The sequence below is a fragment of the Meles meles genome, chromosome X, assembly GCF_922984935.1.
Source record: "Meles meles chromosome X, mMelMel3.1 paternal haplotype, whole genome shotgun sequence".
NCBI classification, from domain to species: domain Eukaryota; kingdom Metazoa; phylum Chordata; class Mammalia; order Carnivora; family Mustelidae; genus Meles; species Meles meles.
Genome location: NC_060087.1, coordinates 77,911,509 through 77,934,629, shown reverse-complemented (window position 1 = coordinate 77,934,629; position 23,121 = coordinate 77,911,509). Strand labels below are relative to the sequence as shown.

The 23,121-nt window shown below is 37.1% G+C and overlaps 1 protein-coding gene across 3 annotated transcripts in view; it reads right to left on the bottom strand.

The window, feature by feature from the left end:
• Nucleotides 1-23,121, bottom strand: part of DIAPH2 (diaphanous related formin 2) — a 1,125,504-nt gene that overhangs the window by 798,485 nt on the left and 303,898 nt on the right. For all 3 annotated transcript variants that reach the window (XM_045995095.1, XM_045995096.1, XM_045995097.1), the window contains 2 exons: nt 519-593; nt 361-430 (listed from right to left, as the gene is read on the bottom strand). In XM_045995095.1, coding sequence (XP_045851051.1) covers nt 361-430; nt 519-593 — 145 coding nt within the window. The remainder of the gene's footprint in view (nt 1-360; nt 431-518; nt 594-23,121) is intronic.

Here is a 23,121-nt window from a genome sequence, read left to right as displayed (position 1 = left end):
CCTTATAAAAGCTGTTAACAAATAGGTCAAACCATAGCTTTGAATTTTCCTTTTCGATGGAATAAAAACACTGTAAAAATGGTATTCAACATATAACATTTAACCATGAAAGAAAAAAAAAAGTAGTATCTAATTTGGAAACAGACTTCTGTGATTCCATAATTATAAAAAACCTACCAGTAAACATATTGTGAAACAAAGTATATTTTAAATAATATTTCAATGAAGCCTATGATAATTTGTATCATAAAGAACCTCTGAAAACTGAATAAGCACCTACTACACTGTCTGCTTCATACTTTCACATACTGTTGAACAAGTTCTCTCCTTTTGTGACAGGCAGAAATAAATAATACTTACCTTATTATTCATAAATGCTTTGAGGCACTGAATAAGTTTATACTGATTCTTCTTGTCTATATTTTCTTGCCTGAATAGAAGCAAAATAAACATGTTATATTGTGCTTAAAAAATTTTAAATTTTCCCTTTAGTGATTTTTTTTCATGTTTATTCTTACTGTTTCTTGTCCAGAAGCTTTTCCAGAACATCCAATAAGAGTCCAAGACCTTCGTGGCCAAAGTTGTTAACCCAGCTATGAAACAAATAAAAAATATGTATAAATAAGTTTGTATCTTTAAGACATTAAATATCCAAAATGAAATGTTAATTTTCAAATTGGGTAATTCTATCTTTATATCACTTCTCATTTTTTCACTCTTCCATTACTTTAAGTATTCACTCTATGAAGATGACTCAGATCTTTACCTCAATGCCAGACTTCTATTCACATTTTAGATTGCCCATTCCACAGAACTGCTTTGGTTATTTCACCAGCATCAAATACTTAAGCTGATTTAAGCCAAATTTATATTCCCCTGTGTCTCTGTTACCCTCAGTCAACTCCTCTTCCAATCTTCCATACTCAGTTTATAACACCACTATTCTCTGAATCCTTCAGACCTGAAATATTTTCATAATTTTTTGATCTCCATCTCAATCAACTTTGTATTTATTCTGTTCATTGATTCAACAAATATTTACTGAGTACCTACTAAGTACCAGCCATGTTCTAGGTGACAGAGATATAAAAGGGGGAAAAAAGAAGGCTTTACACTCATATAGCTTACTATCTACAAAGAGGGAGACATAAGAGAAACAGATAAGCAAGTATATAATAAAATGTCAGTACTTTGGTGCTATAAAAAAATTCAACTTTGATAAATAAAATAATGAATGCCAGGATGTGATTTTTTTAATATGTAGTCGGGGAAGAGTGATAAGGTGACATCTGAGCAGAGCCTTCAAGGAAGTGAGGACTTTCATAGCAGAAGGATTAAGGAAAAATCGAGTACAGAAGTGGTAGCTACTATGCTTGAAAGATTCCAGGAACTGTAAGGAGACCTGTGTGGCTGCAGTGGAATAAGCAGGCCTAGAAGAATGGCAGGAAATGAAGTCCCATGTGTGTGTAAAAGCCTGAAGACTGATCACATAGAGCTTGATTTGACTTTGTCATCCAGTCATGAATATTCTACTTCTAGAAAGACTCCCACACATTTCCCCTTTTCCTCCTTTTCATTGATTCTAACATTCTAGATTAGCCCTAGTTACCTTTTCTTTAATGTGACAGAAGTCTTTCAAATAGGGTCTCTACAACCCATTCTTTTCTCTTTTCATTTTACAAAAGGCTGGATTAGACTGCATTTAACCAGCCATATGTCCAAAAATTTCCACTGGACTACCTAACACATTTCAAGTCCCTCAACCAAACATTCTGATCTAGCCTAAATCTACCTTTCCAGCTTTTTAAAAAATGGCTCAAATATTCAGAATCAATTGCATCCACAATATATATGGAACCTCATTTTAAACAAATTCTGCTTTAATTTCCATAGTGGAAATGAATTTAAAAAAACCCAATGGGCATTGTAATGGCCATTGGCAGCAAGCTACTATTAATAATAGTATACTTGGCAGCAATAACAGATAATTGGCAGCAAGCTACTATTCAATTAAGGCATGTAATCAACCAGTACCATGGGCTATTTTCTCTAAAGACTTTCCATAATCAGTGGGGTGGTGGTGGAAGAAAAGAAAAACATCATCTGTAAGCATAATATGTCAGCAGACACCAGTAAATCACAATACACAATAGCAGCAACCTTAAAATAACAGAAATTCTGAATAAATTTGTATAAACAGCTCTTGGTATCTGCTTTGGCATTTAGGAAGATAAAATAATATGAATTCTTTAAATTTAACACTTATAAATCATTTTTTTAAGATTCTAAATATCAGTCATCTTCTTTTTATACCCAGTGGTATTAAAATTATTAGAGTTATTTCTTTCTTAGTCTAGGAAAGTGGTACAGGAATATGATTTATATATGTTCACTTAAAAGTAGTCACCCATACATCCCAGACTTCTTCAAATTGTGTACTTTATGATATTGTGGTTTTAAGCAGTGAAAATTACTACTGGTCTGAAAAAAAATGGAATACATCATGAAGTCTAAGTGTGATATTCAGGCCTTTTTTATTAAACAAGTAGGCAGTTTAAAGTCTTAAGAGAATATTTTAGGCCAATGGGCAAAGGAGGCCGAGTTAGAGTCTTCAGGACTTTTAGGACAGAATGGGAGCACCAAAAGGAGCCTGTTACTAGAGGGATTAAATAATTATGTAACATGACACTCGATAGGTTAAAAAGAAGGGATGCAGCTATAATTTCCATAACCACTCTGAAACATAAGGGTTTTTCCTTTCTTTTTTAAGGAAATAAGATTTACAAACAGTAAAATTCATCATTTTGACAAATGTATAGTCATGGAATCTCCAATAAAAAAATATACACGACATTTCCATCACTCCAAAATATTCCCTCATTCCTTTTTACAGTCAATATCTTTTCCGTACTCCCAGCACCCTGGCAACATTTGTCTGATGTGTGACCTTACTTTTGCTGTTTTTAGAACATCATTAGAAATTGAATCATACAGTATGCAAGTTTTGTATCTGGCTTCTTTCACTTACCATGAATATTATGATATTTAACCATTTTGTTGCACATATCAGTAGTCCATTCTAATTGTATGGATATACCACAGTTCGCGTTTTTATCCATTCATCAATTGATGCTTCCAGGTTTTGATGATTACGAAATAAAACTGCCATAAACATTCACATGTATCTGTTTAAGTATATATTTTCATTTTACTGGGAAAACAACTAGGAGTGGAACTCCTGGGTCTCATGGTACATATATATTTCACTTTTTAAGAAACTGCTTTCCAAAGTGGCTATCCCACTTGGCCTTCCTTCAGCAAAGTGAAACAGCTCCATTTGATTCAAATTGTTCTCAACATTTCACACTGTAAAATTTTTTTTTGAGAGAGAGAGAGAGAGTGAGAGCATGCAAGTGTGCCCATGAGTGAGAGAAGGGCAAAGGGAGATGGAGAGAATCTTAAGCAGGCTTCATGCCCAGTACAGAGTCCAAAGTGGGACTCGATCTCATCACCCTGATCACAATGTGAGCCAAAATTAAGAACTTAACCAACTGAGCTACCCAGGTGCCCCTCCCACTGTCATTTTTTTAACTTTAGCCATTCTGAAAATTGCTTTCAGATAAACTGAGAAGCAAAGTAGTAAAGTAACTTGCCAAACATCACTCAGCAAGTAAATATCAGTTCTAGGGCTCACACCCATGTCTCACTCCAAAGCCCGTATTTATTTAAAACATACCACTAGAAATTACTAATAGGACAAGAAAATGATTTTCTATAAAACCATCTGCTTGTGGCACCACCAATATTTCACTAAAGAAGAATTAGTGGTTAGTTCCACAACTGTACGGAGATTCTATCTGTATCTATCTATCTATCTATCTATCTATCTATCTATCTATCTATCTATATAGTATCTATATCATATCTATGTTTAGACACACAAACATATGCTCTGCTTCATTTAATAGCTTACTTCATTCATTTAGGCAAGGTATTTTTAGCCCATGCTTTTACTGAATTTTAAAGTCCTAAGCTTTATAAGAAATCTACTAAATACTGTTAAGGAAAGATAGCTGGAGACTCCCACTAAAACTTCCAATTGAGATTTAGATAAGGCAGCCTATTGAAAAGAATAAGGCCAGAATGTAGCTTATACTGTTTACTTTTGTACATAAGCTATATAGTTTACAGTATCACATTATTTAGGTATTAACATATTGGTGATTTTATGTCATTAAGTTACCTAAGTCAAAGAGTTGTCTTGACATACTATACATCTAAGATGATGTTTTTGGCCATCACTTGTGAGGGTGCCAGGTATAACAAATAAACCACCAAACAAAAAGAGCAGAAATTTCAGTCAGGTCGATTCATTTGTAAGTGAGCAAGAGGCCAGGATTAGATCTGAAGAATGAAAAAGAAAACAGGAAGATTATCTAGGGAGCAAGAGAACAAACCCAAATAGGGCAGTATCTTCTGAGATTAAGTATAAAAGGCTTGGCTGTATCTATCAGGAAGTCCAATATTCGGTCCATTGTTCAGGAAGTTAAAAATTAAAGACCTTTCCCCAAGTGTACTCAAAGATCAGGAAAATATCCCCCCATCCATCAAAGGAACATGCTGTAAGACCACACAGTGGCATGTTCAAATGGGTAAGTTTTAGAAAAAGATCTAGGATCGAATCCCATCTCTATGAGATTCTAGCTGTGTTATTTTTAATCAATTATTTAAACTGTCTGAGCCTATTTTGTCATCCTCAAAGTAGGGATGAAAATAGTGCCTATAACCCCTACGGTCTTTGTGACTATTAAATGAATGTACATGGAACACCATAGTGAAACCTGTATTAAACTTCTGAATGTGTTAAAAAAGAAAAATTTCGCTGTTCTTTCAATGTTCTAGTCCAAATTACAGTATGAATTTTAGGCATAAATTAAAGACTCCTTTTCAATAATATAAAAACAATAACATTTCATCACTGATTTATTGAAAAGCAGCTTAACTTCTATGAAATATGTAAAAAAGTCTAAACAGACATTAAGCCTTTCCCACTGATAAAAAAATGATTTCATAATTTAAATACTTGATGGAGTACCTGGCTAGGTCAGTTGGAAAAGCATACAACTCTTGATCTTGGGGTCATAAGCTTGAGCTTCACATCTAGTGTAGAGATTACTTAAATAAATACTTTTTTGAAATTTTTAAAATAGATACATAAATATTTGATGCATGGCATCACATGTTTAACTTGTTACTATTCAACTTAGCATATACTTATTTTTCATTATAGTTAGAGCTGGCTAATTCACATTGGAATAGACATGGAAATTATAATGGTAACAGGAAAGGGAGTGTGGAATGAATCTATTTATAACTCATGCATAATCCTGAGAAGGAATTATACCAAAAAATATTAAGATTCCAAAACAGAAGTCTATTCCAAGTACACAACTTCTGAGGTTCTTGTTTTTAAAGGCCCCCACTTATAATAATCAGCATGATCAAAGGGGGTAAAAACATATTTAATAAATATACCAGAAGATTCTAAGAGAAAGCAAGATTCTCCCCACTTCTAGCTTTCCAGGTCAAAAAAAAAAGGAAAATACTATAAATGTACCTATTGTACGACAGAAAGAGATTCTGCTCTCTCACAAATACATGTAAAGGAAAACCCTTCACAGTTTCCCAAAATTTCAACATTTGATATATAAATTACAGATTCAGATGTGGAATTATTTAGTGACAGTTCATGCAAATATAACTTAAAAACAAAGGTTTAGTGGATGGAGGAGTTCAGTACACTCTACACAATACAGATATAAGAAACAGTGACTACAATTACACTAATGAGTAGACTGTCCAGATTCATGTCTGTCTTTCAAAAGCCTTAAAGCTAAAATAAGAAAGTTCTATCGTGAGTCCCATAAGCTGTAAAGGCAATTGGTCTCACATACAGGAGTCCAATATTTGTCATGTCATCCCTTTACCAGCTTGTGCAGTGCTAAAGGCTAAAATAAAGAGTTATGTGTTCTGTACAAAGGATTTGATTTCTCTCTAATGGTGTACTATTCCCATGTGTAATCTCATACCACAACCCAAATCACCAGAATATCAATAAAATGAATGATAGCTTAGAGTTTCCTGGGGGAATTCAGAATGTTGGTAAAATTACAAGTCCTGAAACAATTTTGTTTTATAAAAACATTAAAGAGTATTGTAAATGGGGCACACCTGGGTGGCTCAGTGGGTTAAGCCTCTGCCTTTGGCTCAGGTCATGATCTCAGGGTCCTGGGATCGAGCCCCGCATCGGGCTCTCTGCTCAGCAGCGAGCCTGCTTCTCCCTCTCACTGTCTGCCTCTCCGCCTACTTGTGATCTCTTCCTCTCTATCAAATAAATAAATAAAATCTTTTTTAAAAAGAAAAGATTATTGTAAATGGTATTAACACATTCTGAGAGTGACAAGTTAATGTATTCATCAATATGACTTTTTATCTTGATAAACAGTTGTCTTATGTAGTTGGCTGCTCCTATATTGGGGGCATAAATATTTATAATTGTTAGATCTTCTTGGTGGATAGACCCTTTAAGAATGATGTAGTATCCTTCTTTATCTCTAACTACAGTTTTTAGTTTAAAATCTAATTTATCGGGGCGCCTGGGTGGCTCACTGGATTAAAGCCTCTGCCTTCAGCTCAGGTCATGATTCCAGGGTCCTGGGATCGAGCCCCGCATCAGGCTCTCTGCTCAGCATGGAGCCTGCTTCCTCCTCTCTCTGCCTGCCTCTCTGCCTACTTGTGATCTCCATCTGTCAAATAAATAAATAAAATCTTTAAAAAAATAAAATAAAATCTAAACTATGTGTTATGAGAATCGCTACACCAACTTTCTTTTGAGGCCCACTGGCATGAAAGATGCTTCTCCATCCCTTCACTTTCAGTCTGCGTGTATCCTTAGGTTCCAAACAGGTCTCTTGTAGACAACATATGGACAGGTTGGTATTAACACATTCTAATAGCAAGAAATATCTCATTTTATTTTTTTAACGTAAAATCAATTTAATTAACATATACGATAGTCTAACTTTCAGAGGGTAGAATTTAGTGATTCATCAGTTGTATATACCACCCAGTGCTCATTACTTGAAGTGCCCGACTTAATGCCCATCACCCAGTTCCCTCATCCACCCACCCATCTCCGATCTAGCAACTCTCATTCTCATTTTAACACCAATGTTTCCAAAGAAATGTTTTTGAATGCAATTAAAACAAAACTTAGATTATACATATTGATGAGAAAGAAAAAGAGTCCCAACATGGTTAAGACCAATTTACTACTCAAAGCAAACAGTATCATACATTCAGTCCATGAATCAATAATCCCCAAAAAGGAGCCAAGAAAAAGTATTTTCAGCATTTTTTATAAAGATTTTATTTATTTATTTGGCAGACAGAGATCACAAGAAGACAGAGGCAGGCAGAGAGAGAGAGAGAGGAGGAAGCAGGCTCCCTGCTTGAGCAGAGAGCCCGATGTGGGGCTCGATCCCAGGACCCTGGGATCATGACCTGAGCTGAAGGCAGAGGTCTTAACCCACTGAGCCACCCAGGCACCCCTATTTTCAGCATTTTTAAAGGATATTTGTTCAACTAAATCAACTTCATAAATACTTCCACTATCAACTTATACATCTAATAAAAAATAAAATGTTAAAAACAAACATAACATGGACTTGTATATGCTATGACTTTCTTGGTTTTAATTCACTAAAAACATATATAGAGAGAGAGTCAAGATGGCGGAGAAGTAGCAGGCTGAGACTACATCAGGTAGCAGGAGATCAGCTAAATAGCTTATCTAAACATTGCAAACACCTACAAATCCAACGGGAGATCGAAGAGAAGAAGAACACCAATTCTAGAAACAGAAAATCAACCACTTTCTGAAAGGTAGGACTGGCAGAGAAGTGAATCCAAAGCGACGGTAAGATAGACTGCAGGGGGAAGGGCCGGCTCCTGGCAAGCGGCAGAGCAACGGAGCACTAAATCAAGACTTTTAAAAAAGTCTGTTCCACCAAGGGACATTGCTCCAGAGGCTAAACCAGGGTGAAGCCCACTCGGGGTCAGCGTGGCCCAAGTCCCGCGGAGTCACAGAAGGATTGGGAGTGTCTGAGTGTCACAGAGCTTACAGGTTTTAGAACGTGAAAGCCGGCTACAGGACAGAGCCGAGGAGTGAGCTCTCAGCTCGGGGTTACCTTGAACCGGTCACAGGCTGGGTGAGCTCGGAGCGCGGCCGGAGGCCAGGGAGATGGGAGTGATTGGGCGCTATTCTCTGAGGGCACACTGAGGAGTGGGGCCCCGAGCTCTCGGCTCCTACCAGACGGAGACTGGGAGGTCACCATTTTCATTCCCATCCTCCGGAACTCTACGGAAAGCATTCAGGGAACAAAAGCTCCCAAAAGCGAACGCGAGTGGATTACTTGGCCTGAACCCTGGTAAGGGCGTTGCAATTCCGCCTCGGAAAAGACACATGAGAATCACTACAGTAGGCCCCTCCCCCAGAAGATCAAGAAGAAATCGAGCCAGGAACAACTTCACCTACCAAGTAGAGCAGGTTCAATACCAAGTAGAGCACTGGAATTACAGACGAGGAGAAAGCAAAGCAGCAAATTCATGGCTTTCTCCCCATGATTCTTTAGACTTCGAGTTAATTTAATTTTTTTTCAATTTTTTTTCTTTTTTCTTCTTCTGCTAAATTTTAACTTTTACCCTTTTCTGCTTTAACATTTTTAAACCAGTTTATCTAATATATATTTATTTTTCTATATTATTTCCTTATTTGTTTTCTTTTTTTAATTTTTTCTTTTTTTTTCTGAACCTCTTTTTATCCCCTTTCTCCACCCCCCCGGATTTGGGGTCTCTTCTGATTTGATTAAAACGCATTTTCCTGGGGTCTTTGAAACCCATTTAATATTTTACTTGCTCCTTCATATACGCTTATCTGGAAAAAAGACAAGACAGAAAAATTCACCACAAAAAAAAAAAAAAAAAAACAAAAAAAAAAACCAACACCAAGAGGCAGTACCGAAGGCTAGGGACTTAATCAATACAGACATTGGTACTATGTCAGATCTATGTTCAGAATGACGATTATCAAGGTCCTAGCCGGGCTCAAAAAAGGCATGGAAGATATTAGAGAAAACCACTCTGGAGATATAAAAGACCTTTCTGGAGAAAAAAAAGAACTAAAATCTAACCAAGTTTAAATAAAAAAAAGGTATTAATGAGATGCAATAAAAAATGGAGGCTCTCATTGCTAGGATAAATGAGGCAGAAGAAAGAATTAATGATGTAGAAGACCAAATGACAGAGAATAAAGAAGCTGAGCAAAAGAGGGACAAACAGCAACTGGACCACAAGGTGATAATTCGAGAGAAAAGTGACACCATAAGACGAAACAACATTAGAATAATTGGGATTCTAGAAGAAGAAGAAAGAGAGAGGAGAGCAGATGGCATATTGGAGAGAATTATTATAGAGAATTTCCCTGATATGGCAAAGGGAACAAGCATCAAAATCCAGGAGGTGCAGAGAATCCCCCTCAAAATCTATAAGAATAGGTCCACAACCCATCACCTAATAGTAAAATTTACAAGTCTTAGTGACAAAGAGAAAATCCTGAATGCAGCCCGGGAAAAGAAGTCTGTAACATACAATGGTAAAAATATTAGATTGGCAGCAGACTTATCCACAGACACCTGGCAGGCCAGAAAGAACTGGCATGATATATTCAGAGCACTCAACGAGAAAAACATGCAGCCAAGAATACTATATCCAGCTAGGCTATCATTGAAAATAGAAGGAGAAATAAAAAGCTTCCAGGACAAACAAAAACTGAAAGAATTTGCAAACACCAAACCAGCTCTACAGGAAATATTGAAAGGGGTCCTCTAAGCAAAGAGAGAGTCTAAAAGTAGTAGAACAGAAAGGTACAGAGACAATATACAGTAACAGTAACCTTACAGGCAAATAATAGCACTAAATTCATATCTCTCAATAGTTACCCTGAATGTTAATGGGCTAAATGCCCCAATCAAAAGACACAGGGTATCAAAATGGAAAAAAAAAAAAACAAAACCCATCAATATGCTGCCTCAAAGAAACTCATTTTAGACCCAAAGACCCCTCCAAATTTAAAGTAAGGGGGTGGAAAACAATTTACCATGCTAATGGGCATCAGAAGAAAGCTGGGGTGGCAATCCTTATATCAGACCAGTTAGATTTTAAGGCAAAGACTATAATAAGAGATGAGGAAGGACACTATATCATACTCAAAGGGTCTACCCAACAAGAAGATCTAACAATTTTAAATATCTATGACCCTAACATGGGAGCAGCCAGCTATATAAACCAATTAATAACAAAATCAAAGAAACACATCAAAAATAATACAATAATAGGGGACTTCAACACTCCCCTCACTGAAATGGACAGATCATCCAAGCAAAGGATCAACAAGGAAATAAAGGCTTTAAATGACACACTGGACCAGATGGACATCACAGATATATTCAGAACATTTCATCCCAAAGGAACAGAATACACATTCTTCTCTAGTGCACATGGAACATTCTCCAGAATAGATCACATGCTGCGTACAAAATCAGGTCTCAACTGGTATCAAAAGACTAGGATCATTCTCTGCATATTTTCAGACCACAATGCTCTGAAGCTAGAACTCAATCACAAGAGGAAATTTGGAAAGAACCCAAATACATTGAGACTAAACAGCATCCTTCTAAAGAATGAACGGGTCAACCAGGAAATTAAAGAAGAATTGAAAAAATTCATGGAAACAAATGATAATGAAAACACAACGGTTCAAAATCTGTGGGACACAGCAAAGGCAGTCCTGAGAGGAAAATATATAGTGGTAAAAGCCTTTCTCAAGAAACAAGAAAGGTCTCAAGTACACAACCTAACACTACACCTAAAGGAGCTGGAGAAAGAACAAAAAAGAAACCCTAAACCCAGCAGGAGAAGAGAAATAATAAAGATCAGAGCAGAAATCAATGAAATAGAAACCAAAAAAAACAATAGAAAAAAAATCAATGAAACTAGGAGCTGGTTCTTTGAAAGAATCAATAAGATTGATAAACCACTGGCCAGACTTATCAAAAAGAAAAGAGAAAGGACCCAAATAAATAAAATCATGAATGAAAGAGGAGAGAGCACAACTAAAACCAAAGAAATACAGACAATTATAAGAACATACTATGAGCAACTCTACGCCAACAAATTTGACAATCTGGAAGAAATGGATGCATTCCTAGAGACATATAAACTACCACCACTGAACCAGGAAGAAACAGAAAGCCTGAACAGGCCCATAACCAGAAAGGAGATTGAAACAGTCATCAAAAATCTCCAAACAAACAAAAGCCCAGGGCCAGACGGCTTCCCAGGGGAATTCTACCAAACATTTAAAGAAGAATTAATTCCTATTCTCCTGAAACTGTTCCAAAAAATAGAAATGGAAGGAAAACTTCCAAACTCATTTTATGAGGCCAGTATCACCTTGATCCCAAAACCAGAAAAGGATCCCGCCAAAAAAGAGAACTACAGACCAATATCCTTGATGAACACAGATGCAAAAATTCTCACCAAAATACTAGCCAATAGGATTCAACAGTACATTAAAAGGATTATTCACCAGGACCAAGTGGGATTTATTCCAGGGCTGCAAGTTTGGTTCAACATCCGCAAATCAATGTGATACAACACATTAATAAAAGAAAAAATAAGAACCATACGATACTCTCAGTAGATGCTGAAAAAGCATTTGACAAAGTACAGCATCCCTTCCTGATCAAAACTCTTCAAAGTGTAGGGATAGAGGGCACATACCTCAATATTATCAAAGCCATCTATGAAAAACCCACCGCAAATATCATTCTCAATGGAGAAAAACTGAACGCTTTTCCATTAAGGTCAGGAACACGTCAGGGATGTCCATTATCACCACTGCTATTCAACATCTTCGTAGGAACATCGGCAAAGGCAAGGGAAGGAATGGAAAAAATGAACTATTGGGATTTCATCAAGATGAAAAGCTTTTGCACAGCAAAGGAAACAGTTAACAAAACCAAAAGACAACTGACAGAATGGGAGAAGATATTTGCAAATGACATATCAGATAAAGGGCTAGTATCCAAAATCTATAAATAACTTAGTAAACTCAACACCCAAAGAACAAACAATCCAATCAAGAAATGCGCAGAGGACATGAACAGAGATTTCTGCAAAGAAGACATCCAGATGGCCAACAGACACACGAAAAAGTGCTCCACATCACTCGGCATCAGGGAAATACAAATCAAAACCACAATGAGATATCACCTCACACCAGTCAGAATGGCTAAAATTAACAAGTCAGGAAATGACAGACGCTGGCGAGGATGCAGAGAAAGGGGAACCCTCCTACACTGTTGTTGGGAATGCAAGCTGGTGCAAACACTCTGGAAAACAGCATGGAGGTTCCTCAAAATGTTGAAAATAGAACTACCCTATGACCCAGCAATCGCACTACTCGGTACTTACCCTAAAGATACAAACGTAGTGGTCTGAAGGGGCATGTGCACCCGAATGTCTACAGCAGCAATGTCTACAATAGCCAAACTATGGAAAGAACCTAGATGTCCATCAACAGATGAGTGGATAAAGAAGAAGTGGTATATATACACAATGGAATACTATGCAGCCATCAAAAGAAATGAAATCTTGCCATTTGCGACGACATGCATGGAACTAGAGGGTATCATGCTTAGTGAAATAAGTCAATCGGCAAAAGACAACTATCTTATGATCTCCCTGATATGTGGACGTGGATATGCAACATGGGGGGTTAGGGGGATAGGAGAAGAATAAATGAAACAAGATGGGATTGGGAGGGAGACAAACCATTAGTGACTCTTAATCTCACAAAACAAACTGGGGGTTGCTGGGGGGAGGTGGGGTTGGTAGAGGGGGAGGGGGTTATGGACATTGGGGAGGGTATGTGCTATCGTGAGTGCTGTGAAGTCTGTAAACCCGGCGATTCACAGACCTGCACCCCTGGGTATAAAAATACATTATCTGTTTATAAAAAAAAAAAAAAATTGGAAGGGGAGGCGAACCATAAGAGACTATGGACTCTGAAAAACAACCTGAAGGGTTTTGAAGGGTCAGGGGTGGGAGGTTGGGGGAACAGGTGGTGGGTAATAGGGAGGGCACGTTTTGCATGGAGCACTGGGTGTTGTGCAAAAACAATGAATACTGTTACGCTGAAAAAATAAATAAATAAATAAAAAGTAATGACGTACTATATGGTGGCTAATTGAACATAATAAAAAATATATAAATCAATTAACAACAAAATAAAAGTAATAAACACGTACATGTCACACTGACAAAACCCATTTTACAGAACTATAATACAGTATAAAGTTCCCAAGAAAGAGAATAGCTTTCTACCATACTTGACCTGGCCTTCATTCATTTTCAGACAAATCTAGAAATATTGCTACTCCTAAAATATATATATTTACACTTGATAAGTCTTTCAGAACATATAAATTCTTTTTAAAGAAAGCATAATTGCTGAAGTAACTTTGGCCTTATTCAAAATTGCCCACAGTTCCTTTTCACAATTGGAAAAGTTAAAAACCATAACAAACATGAACAATTTAAATTAACAACATTGTTTTGTCTTCATTTTACAAACAAACCTCCATGGAAGAACAGGCAATGATAGGAATAGCTTTACTGGTCATGAAATCAGAGTAAATAACCTCATGTCAGTTTCTTTATTTTACAAATGAATAAACTAAAGAATTTTAGTTATGCATCTTGAGTCATACCTTGCTAATGGCAAAACTATGACTGGAATCCAGCATTTCTCTTTCTTTTTTCAAGATTTTCATTTATTTGAGAGAAAGAGAGAGTGAGCACAAGTGAGGGGTGGGAGGAAGGAGTAGAGGGAAAGGAAGAAGCAGACTCCCAGACTCCCCATTGAGAAGCAAGCCTGATGTGGGAATTGATCCCAGGACCCAGAGATTATAACTTGAGCAGAGGCAGACGCTTAACTGATTGAGCCACCCAGGTGCCCCTGGAATCCAGCATTTACCAATCCTTACATACCTCCCATTCACCTATATTATCAACAACTTATATAAAAACTATCAATTAGCACTGTGAGTATTTTTTTGGTTATTTTGCTTTATGAAGGCATATTGGATAAAAGCTCAAATTATAAAAATGTCATCATTGTGTACATTCAGAAGTAAAATCAGTACCAGTAAGGTTTTAAAAAATATATTTATTATGAATTCCATCATCAATGCAAGGGAAACTTTGGATAAAACATTAGATACGTCCAAGAAAATACTTTCTTTCTGCTTCCCATATACCAATAAATAAAAGTTACTTCTTTAGCATTGATAGAGAGCAGTATCATACTGTAACTCATTACTGTGTTTTGTAGACATGCAGAACTGTAAACACGCACTTCAAAATATAAAGAAATTATTAACTGACACTTGGCCTGATACAAAATACAAATATTAGAAAGCACCTGGAGGGTGCCTGGGTGGCTCAGTGGGTTAAGCCTCTGCCTTTAGCTCAGGTCATGATCTCAGGTCCTGGGATCCGGTCCTAGGTCAGGTTCTCTGCTCAGCAGGGAACCTGCTTCCCCCCGTCTCTCTGCCTACTTGTGATCTCTGTCTGTCAAATAAATAAATAAAATCTTAAAAAAAAAGAAAGAAAGGAAGAAAGAAAGAAAGAAAGAAAGCAAGCAAGCAAGCAAGCAATCAAGCAAGCACCTGGAAAAAAAAATGATGCCATTCAACTTTAATTTGGGAATAACAGTCCTTAGTTACCCTCATGTACTTCCTTATACAACATGAATGAATTGGTTGGCCATTTTAAGATTGTTTCTGATGGAGTTCAGGACATACCACCCAAAAATACGGTACTCTAGGGAGTGAGTCTTTAAGATATTAAATATCTTTAATGAGTCTTTAAAATACTAAAAAAGTTTAAACTGAAGGAATCAGAAAAACCTCACTCTCTCACCTACCCCTCTTTCCTGAAAGCAGGACATAGATCTCCCTTATGAAAGGTACCCTTCTTGTACCAAGAGGAGGGAAGACAATCTTATCACCAGAAAGAAGGAATTTAGGGCCTAGAAGGCTGTATGAAAAACCTTGCTAAACCCTTAGCATTCCAGTTACTTCTTCACTGCATAATACCCTTACCCCAAAATTCTTTCTCTTGTCAATTCTTTACAAATTTGCTATTTCTTTGTATAAAAGATACAAAAGCTTCTTCTCTGGTCACTGACTTGGGTCTTCATTTTCTTGTAAAGTTACCCATGTATATGCAAAAATTTAATGTTTTTTCTCAAGTTAATGATTTGGCAATCATTTAATTTTCAGAGCCAGCCAGGGAACCTGAGAGGTCCAGTAAAACTTTTCCTTCCTCTACACTTCCCACTAACTTTCTTAACACTTCTATCCTTTCTTTTCTGCTTTCCCTTACTCACTTTGGCTTCCTGAATTTTAAATAAACCCAGTGAACTCTATTTGCTGCACAAATTAGTCTATCAACTCATATCCCCAAATGGAATGAGGTCTATACTAGAGTATTGACAATGGAAATGTAAAAACTACACAACAAAAAAGAAACATTCATGCACTGTTGGTGAAAAGGCAAACTAGTACAGCCACTGTGGGAAACAGTAAGGAGGCTGGTCAAAAAATTAAAAATACAACTACCCTATGATCCAGCCATTAAACTACTAAGTATTTACCTAAAGAATACAAAAATATTAATTCAAAGGGATACATGCATCCTAATGTTTATAGCAGCATTGTCTATAATAGCCAAATTCTGAAAACAGCCCAATAGAAGATCTGGTATAGAGGATTAAGATGTCAGAGAAGTACAGGGACTCTAGGCATGCCTCATCCCTAGAATACACCTAGATAAATATTAAATCATTTGGAACACCCATGAAATCAATCAGAGGACTGAGAGGAAAACTGTACAATTAGAAGTAGAAAAATGGCCACATCATAGAAGGTGGGAGCTGCAGAAAGTTGTGGGGAGTAAAGAACTGCAGGTACTGCAAAGGGGAGGGAACCTTGGTCATGGAGAGAGGAGTGAGAGAAAAAGAGAGAAAGAGTAAAAGTGTGCTCAGGGAATTGCACAGGAAAAACTCTTCCCCAAAACAACTGAAAAGGAAAGGCGCTGGCTACAGCAAGTTTTTATAAACAGCAGAGTGAAAAGTCCGAAGTTTAGAAAGTCCACACACCAGGGGAAGAAGGACAGAGACCTGGGAGTGGGCAGCATGGTATAAGCATCTGCTGGGTTGCACAGGAAGAAACATTTTTCCTGCTTAGAGAGCATTTGGGAGAGGCAGCACGGTCTCTTGGGAAGGTGGGGAAAAACTAGTAGCACCAACATGTTGCCATTCCCTAGCGTAGGAACAGAGACTTGAGCTGAGGGCAACAAATCTTGGTGCTTTCTGCTGTACTTTACCATACACTCCAAACCACTGCACAGTCATGCAAGTGATTTCTGGAACCAAACACCACTGGCCATAGAAAAATAAGACCCTCCCTGAGAGGATCAGCGTGGGTCCTCACCATGTGTATCTCTAAAATTTAGTGTACTGAAACCCAGCCACCTGCCTGGAATAATACACAGGAGTACTGTGCCACAAGGCAGCAAATAGCTAGGACACAGGAAGAATGAAAGCAGGAATCTGGTGGAAGTCAGGGACACAAGAGGGGTGATTGCTGGCTCTACTGTGAGGGTTTCCTGAGGAGTGGTAGGCAAGAAATTTCCACTCTGGTGATGAGAGAGCACAGCAATGCCATTCCTAACCCCCACCCCAACCCAGTATCAGCACTAACCCACTTCAGTGAGTAAATCAGCACCAGGGAAGCCAGAACTGCATACAAGCCCCACCCACTTGTGCCCTGCAGGTACAAGTCCCCAAGTCTACCTTGGAATCAGTACAACAAACCCCACCGCAAAAGACTAGTACAAACCCCTCCAATGTACCAAGTCTACTGATCGATGAGTACTGCAATGCATCAGCTCTAAGAGAAATAAGGCCTAGTTTCCTTTTCTTTCTTTTTTTTCTTTCTTCCTTTCTTTTTTGCTTCCTTTCTTTCTTTCTAAGATCTAGCTTTTTAAAAAGTTTTTATTAATTTATTTGACAGAGAAGGACACAGCGAGAGAGGGAACACAAGCAGGGGAAGTGGGAGAGAGAGAAGCAGGCTTCCTGCCAAGCAGGGAGCCCGACGCAGGGCCCGAACCCAGGATTCTGGGATCATGACCTGAGCCAAAGGCAGGCACCCAATGACTATGCCATCCAGGTGCCCCAAGATCTAGCTTCTTTTAACAAGCTGACCAAAACAAAATTAGGATCTAGCTTCTTTTTCACCTTCCTGCCCCCCAGGACCTCTTCTTAATATACCCATTACTCTCAGGACCAGAAATATAACAGGATACCCTTACAACCTCACACAAAAAAAAACAATAACCCAGAAAAAAAAGACAAGACCAAGGAATTCACTGGAAAGAACAGGAAGAAGTCACAGCCAGGGATTTTATCAATACAGATACAAGTAAGATGTCTGAACCAGATTTTAAAACAATAATAATAAAGATACTAACAGGGTTTGAGAAAAGCATTGAAGACATTAGATAATCCCTTACTGCAGATTAGAAAAACTAATAACTAGTCAGGCTGAAATAAAACATGCCATTACCAAGATGCAAAACTGACTGCATACAATGACAATGAGGACATATAAAGCAAGAATGAATCAACAATACAGAAGACAAAATTATGGAAAATAATGAAGCCGAGAAAAAGAGGGAAAGAAAGGCACTGGATCACAAATGTAGACTTAGGGAACTCAGTGACTCCATAATGTATAGTAACATTCCTAACAGAGGAGTCCAAGAAGAGGAAAGGAGCAGAATGTTCATTTCATCAAATTATAGCTAAAAAGTTCCCTATTACTGGGAAGGAGAGAGATGTTGAAATCCAGAGAACTCCCATTAAATTCAACAAGAGCCAAGAGACATTGAAATCCAGAGAACTCCCATTAAATTCAACAAGAGCCGGCCATCACCAAGATATAATCAAATTCACAAAATACACAGACAAGGAAAAAATCTGGAAAGCAGCAAGGACAAAAAAGTCCTTAATCTACAAGGAAGGACTCTTCAGGTTTACAGTAGATCTGTCCACAGAAAAGTGGCAGGCCAGAAGAAAGTGTCATGATATATTTAACATGATGAAGTAAAAAAATATGCAGCCAAAAATACTTTATCCGGCAAGACTGTCACATGGAATGCAAGGAGAGATAGTTTCCAGAAAAACAAACACTAAATGGGTTCATGATGACTAAACCAACCCTGCAAGAAACCTTAAAGGGAACTCTTTGGGGAAAAAAGACCAACAGCAACAAATACTAGAAAGGACCAAAAAGTATCACCAGAAAAATCAACTTTACAGGTAACACAATGGCACTAAATTTGTGTATATCAGCAATCACTTTGAATGAAAATGGATCAAACACTCCAATCAAAAGACAAAGAGGATCAAAATGGATAAAAAAACAAGACCCATCTATATGCTGCCTATAAGAGATTCATTTTAGACCTAAAGATACCGGCAGATTGAAAGTGAGGTAGTGGAAAAACATTTATAATGGTAATGGATTCCAAAACAATGTTGGAGTAGCCATACTTCTATCAAACAAAGTAGATTTTAAACCAAAGACACTAACAAGAGATAAAGAAGGGCATTATATCATAAATAAGGGGTCTAGCCATGAAGAAAATGTAACAATTCTAAATATTTATGCCCCCAACATGGGAGCACCTAAATATTTAAATCAAGTAATAAACAAACATAATGGAACTCAATGACATTAACACAATAATAATTAGGGGACTTCCATTTACAGTGATGGACAGGTCATGTAAGCAGAAGAATAACAAGGAAACGATGGCTTTGAATGACATACTAGACCAGATGGACTTAAAGAGATGTATTCACAACATTTCACATGAAAACAACAGAATATACATTCTTTGAGTGTACATGGAACATTCCCCAGAACAGATCACATACCGGGTCACAAATCAGCCTTCAACAAGTACAGAAAAACTGAGATCACAACACGCATATTTTCAGACAACCCTAGGAAACTTGGAAGTCAACCAGAAGAAAAAATTCAACAAGACCACAAATACGTGGACATTAAGGAACATCCTACTAAAGTATGAATGCATTAACAAAAAATTTAAAAAGGAATAAAAAATATATGGAAGCAAACGAAAATGAATACATGACAGTCCAAAACCTTTGGGATGCAGCAAAAGTGGTCCCAAGAGGGAAGTAAATTATAATATAGGCCTAACTCAGGAAGAAAGAAAGCTCTTCAACATACAACCTAAACTTAAACCTAAAGGATCAAGAAAATGAACAACAAATGAACTAAAGCCAGCAGAAGATGGGAAATAATAAAGATCAACAAAACTAAGAGCTGAGATACATTACATTCTTTGAAAAAAATTAGTAACACTGATAAAACCCAAAGGAGACATACCAAAAAGAAGAGAATAACATCATGAGAATAACATCAAATAAATAACATCATGAATGAAAGAGGAGAGATCACAACCAACATCACAAAAATACAAGTATAAGAGAACATTATAAAAAATATTGCCTACAAATTGGGCAATCTGGAAAAAAGGGAAAAATTTCTAGAAACATACAAACTACCAAAACTGCAATAAGGAGGGATAGAAAATTTGAAAAGACCCATAACCAGCAAAGAAATTGATATGGTAATCAAAAATTTTCCAACAACCCAAAGTCCAGGGTTACCTGGCTTCCCAGGGGAATTCTATCAGACATTTAAAGAAGAGTTAATAACTATTCTTCTCAAACTTTTCCAAAAAAATAGAAATGGAAGGAAAACTTTCAAACTCAATTCTATGAGTTGAGCATTACCTTGATATTAAATCAAAGACCCCACTGAAAAGGGGAATTACGTGCCAATATCCCTGATGAACATGGAGGCAAAAATCTTCAGCATACTAGCAATCTCAATTCAATAGTACATTAAAAGAATCATTCACCATGATTAAGTGAGATTTATTCCTGGGCTATATGAGTGTTTCAATATTCCCAAATCAATCAATGTAATACACCACATTAACAAAGGATGAGGACCATCTGATCCTACAAACTACCAAAACTGCAATAAGGAGGGATAGAAAATTTGAAAAGACCCATAACCAGCAAAGAAATTGATATGGTAATCAAAAATTTTCCAACAACCCAAAGTCCAGGGTTACCTGGCTTCCAGGGGAATTCTATCAGACATTTAAAGAAGAGTTAATAACTATTCTTCTCAAACTTTTCCAAAAAAATAGAAATGGAAGGAAAACTTTCAAACTCAATTATATGAGTTGAGCATTACCTTGATATTAAATCAAAGACCCCACTGAAAAGGGGAATTACGTGCCAATATCCCTGATGAACATGGAGGCAAAAATCTTCAGCATACTAGCAATCTCAATTCAATAGTAAATTAAAAGAATCATTCACCATGATTAAGTGAGATTTATTCCTGGGCTATATGAGTGTTTCAATATTCCCAAATCAATCAATGTAATACACCACATTAACAAAGGATGAGGACCATCTGATCCTCTCAATAGATGCAGAAAATGCATTTGACAAAATACAGCATCCATTCTTGATAAAAGCCCTCAATAAAGTTGATATAGATGGAACATAACTCAAAATCATGAAAGCTCAGGTACAAAAGAACCAAAGGTAGTATCATCCTCAATGGGGAAAAACAGAACTTTTCCTCTACAATCAGGAACAAGACAGGGAGGACCACTCTCACCATTATTATTTAACATAATATTGGAAGTCTTAGTCTCAGCAATCAGACAAAAAAAAGAAATACAAAGCATCCAAATTGGCAAGGATTAAGTTAAACTTTCAGTATTCACAGATAACATGATACTCTATGTAGAAAACCCAGAGTACTCCACAAAATAATTACTAAGACTCATACATCAATTCAGCAAAATCACAGAATATAAAATCAGCATACCAAAATCTGCTGCACTTCTATGCACCAGTAATGAAGCAGCAGAAAGAGAAATCAAGGAATACATACCATTTACAACTGCACTACAAACCGTAAGATACCGAGGAATAAACCTAACCAAAGAAGTAAAATATCTGTGCTCTGAAAACTAAAGAACACTTATAAAAGAAACTGAAGAGGACACAAAGAAATGGAAAAACATTCCAGGGTCATAGACTGGAAGAACAAATACTGTGAAAATTTCTATACTACGGAAAGCAATCTACACAATGCAATTCTTATCAAAATACCACCAGCAATTTTTACTGAGCTAGAACAAACAATCCTAAAATTTGTATGGAAACACAAAAGACCCCAAATAGTCTAAGAAATCCTGAAAAAGAAAAACGGAACTGGAGGCATTATGATTCCAGACTTCAGGCTATATTACAAAACTTTAGTCATCAAGCCAGTATGGTATTGGCACAAAACAGATACATATATCAACAGAACAGAAAATTCAGAAATGGAACCATAAATATATGGTCACCTCATCTTCAACAAACCAGGAAAGAATATGCAATGCAAAAAACTCTCTTCAATAAATGGTGCTGGCAAAACTAGACTGCAGCATGCGGGAGAATAAATCTGGACCACTTTCTTATACCATACACAAAAACAAAATCAAAATGGATGAAAGAACTAAATATGGGACAGGAAACCACCAGATTTCTAGAGGAGAACACAGGCAGCAACCTCTTTGACCTCAGACATAACAACTTCTTACTATACAAGTCTCTGGAGGAAAGGGACACAAAAGCAGAAATGAACTATTAGGATTTCAAGATAAAAGGCTTCTGCACAGCAGAGGAAACAATCAACAAAACCAAAAGGCAGCCTACAAAAAGGGAAAAGATATTTCCAAATGACATATGTGATACAGGGTTGATACCCAAAATCTATGAAGAACTTAACAAATTCAACACACAAAGAACATATAATCCAGTTAAGAAATGGGCAGAGGGGCGCCTGGGTGGCTCAGTGGGTTAAAGCCTCTGCCTTCGGCTCAGGTCATGGTCCCGAGGTCCTGGGATCGAGCCCCGCATGGGGCTCTCTGCTTGGCAGGGAGCCTGCTTCCTCCTCTCTCTCTATGCCTGCCTCTCTCCCTACTTGTGATCTATCTGTCAAATAAATAAATAAAATCTTTAAAAAAAAAAAAAAGAAATGGGCAGAAGATGTGAATGGACATTTTTACAAAGAAGACATACAGATGGCCAAAAGACAAATGAAAAGATACTCAACATCCCTCATCATCAGGGAAATACACATCCAAACCATGATGAGATTACCACCTCACACCTTTCAGAATAGCTAAAATTAACAACACAGGAAATAACAGATGTTAGCGAAGATTAAGAGAACAGAGAACCCTCTTACATTGTTGGTGGGAATGCAAACTGGTGCAGCCACTCTGGAAAGCAATATGGAGATTTCCTCAGAACTACCCTACAATCCAGCAATTGCACTACTAGATATTTATCCAAGGTTTAAAAAATGCAGACTTGAAGGGTACATGCACCCCAATATTTATAGCAGCATTATCAACAAGAGCCAAACTATGGAAATATTTCAATTGTCCACCGACTGATGAATGGATAAGGAAGAAGTGGTGTACATATAGACAATAGAATACTCAACCATCCAACAGAATGAAATGTTGCCATTTGCAATGACATGGATGGAGCTAGAGTGTTTTATGCTAAGGGAAATAAGTCAGAGAAAGATAAAATACCATATGATTTCACTCATATGTGGAATTTCAGAAACAAATGAATAAGAAGGAAAAAAGAGAGAGAAAGAGAGAGCAATGGGCAAACCAAGAAACGGATTCTTAACTATAGAAAACTCTCTATAGGCTCTGGTAACTGTTGGTTACCAGAAGTGAGGT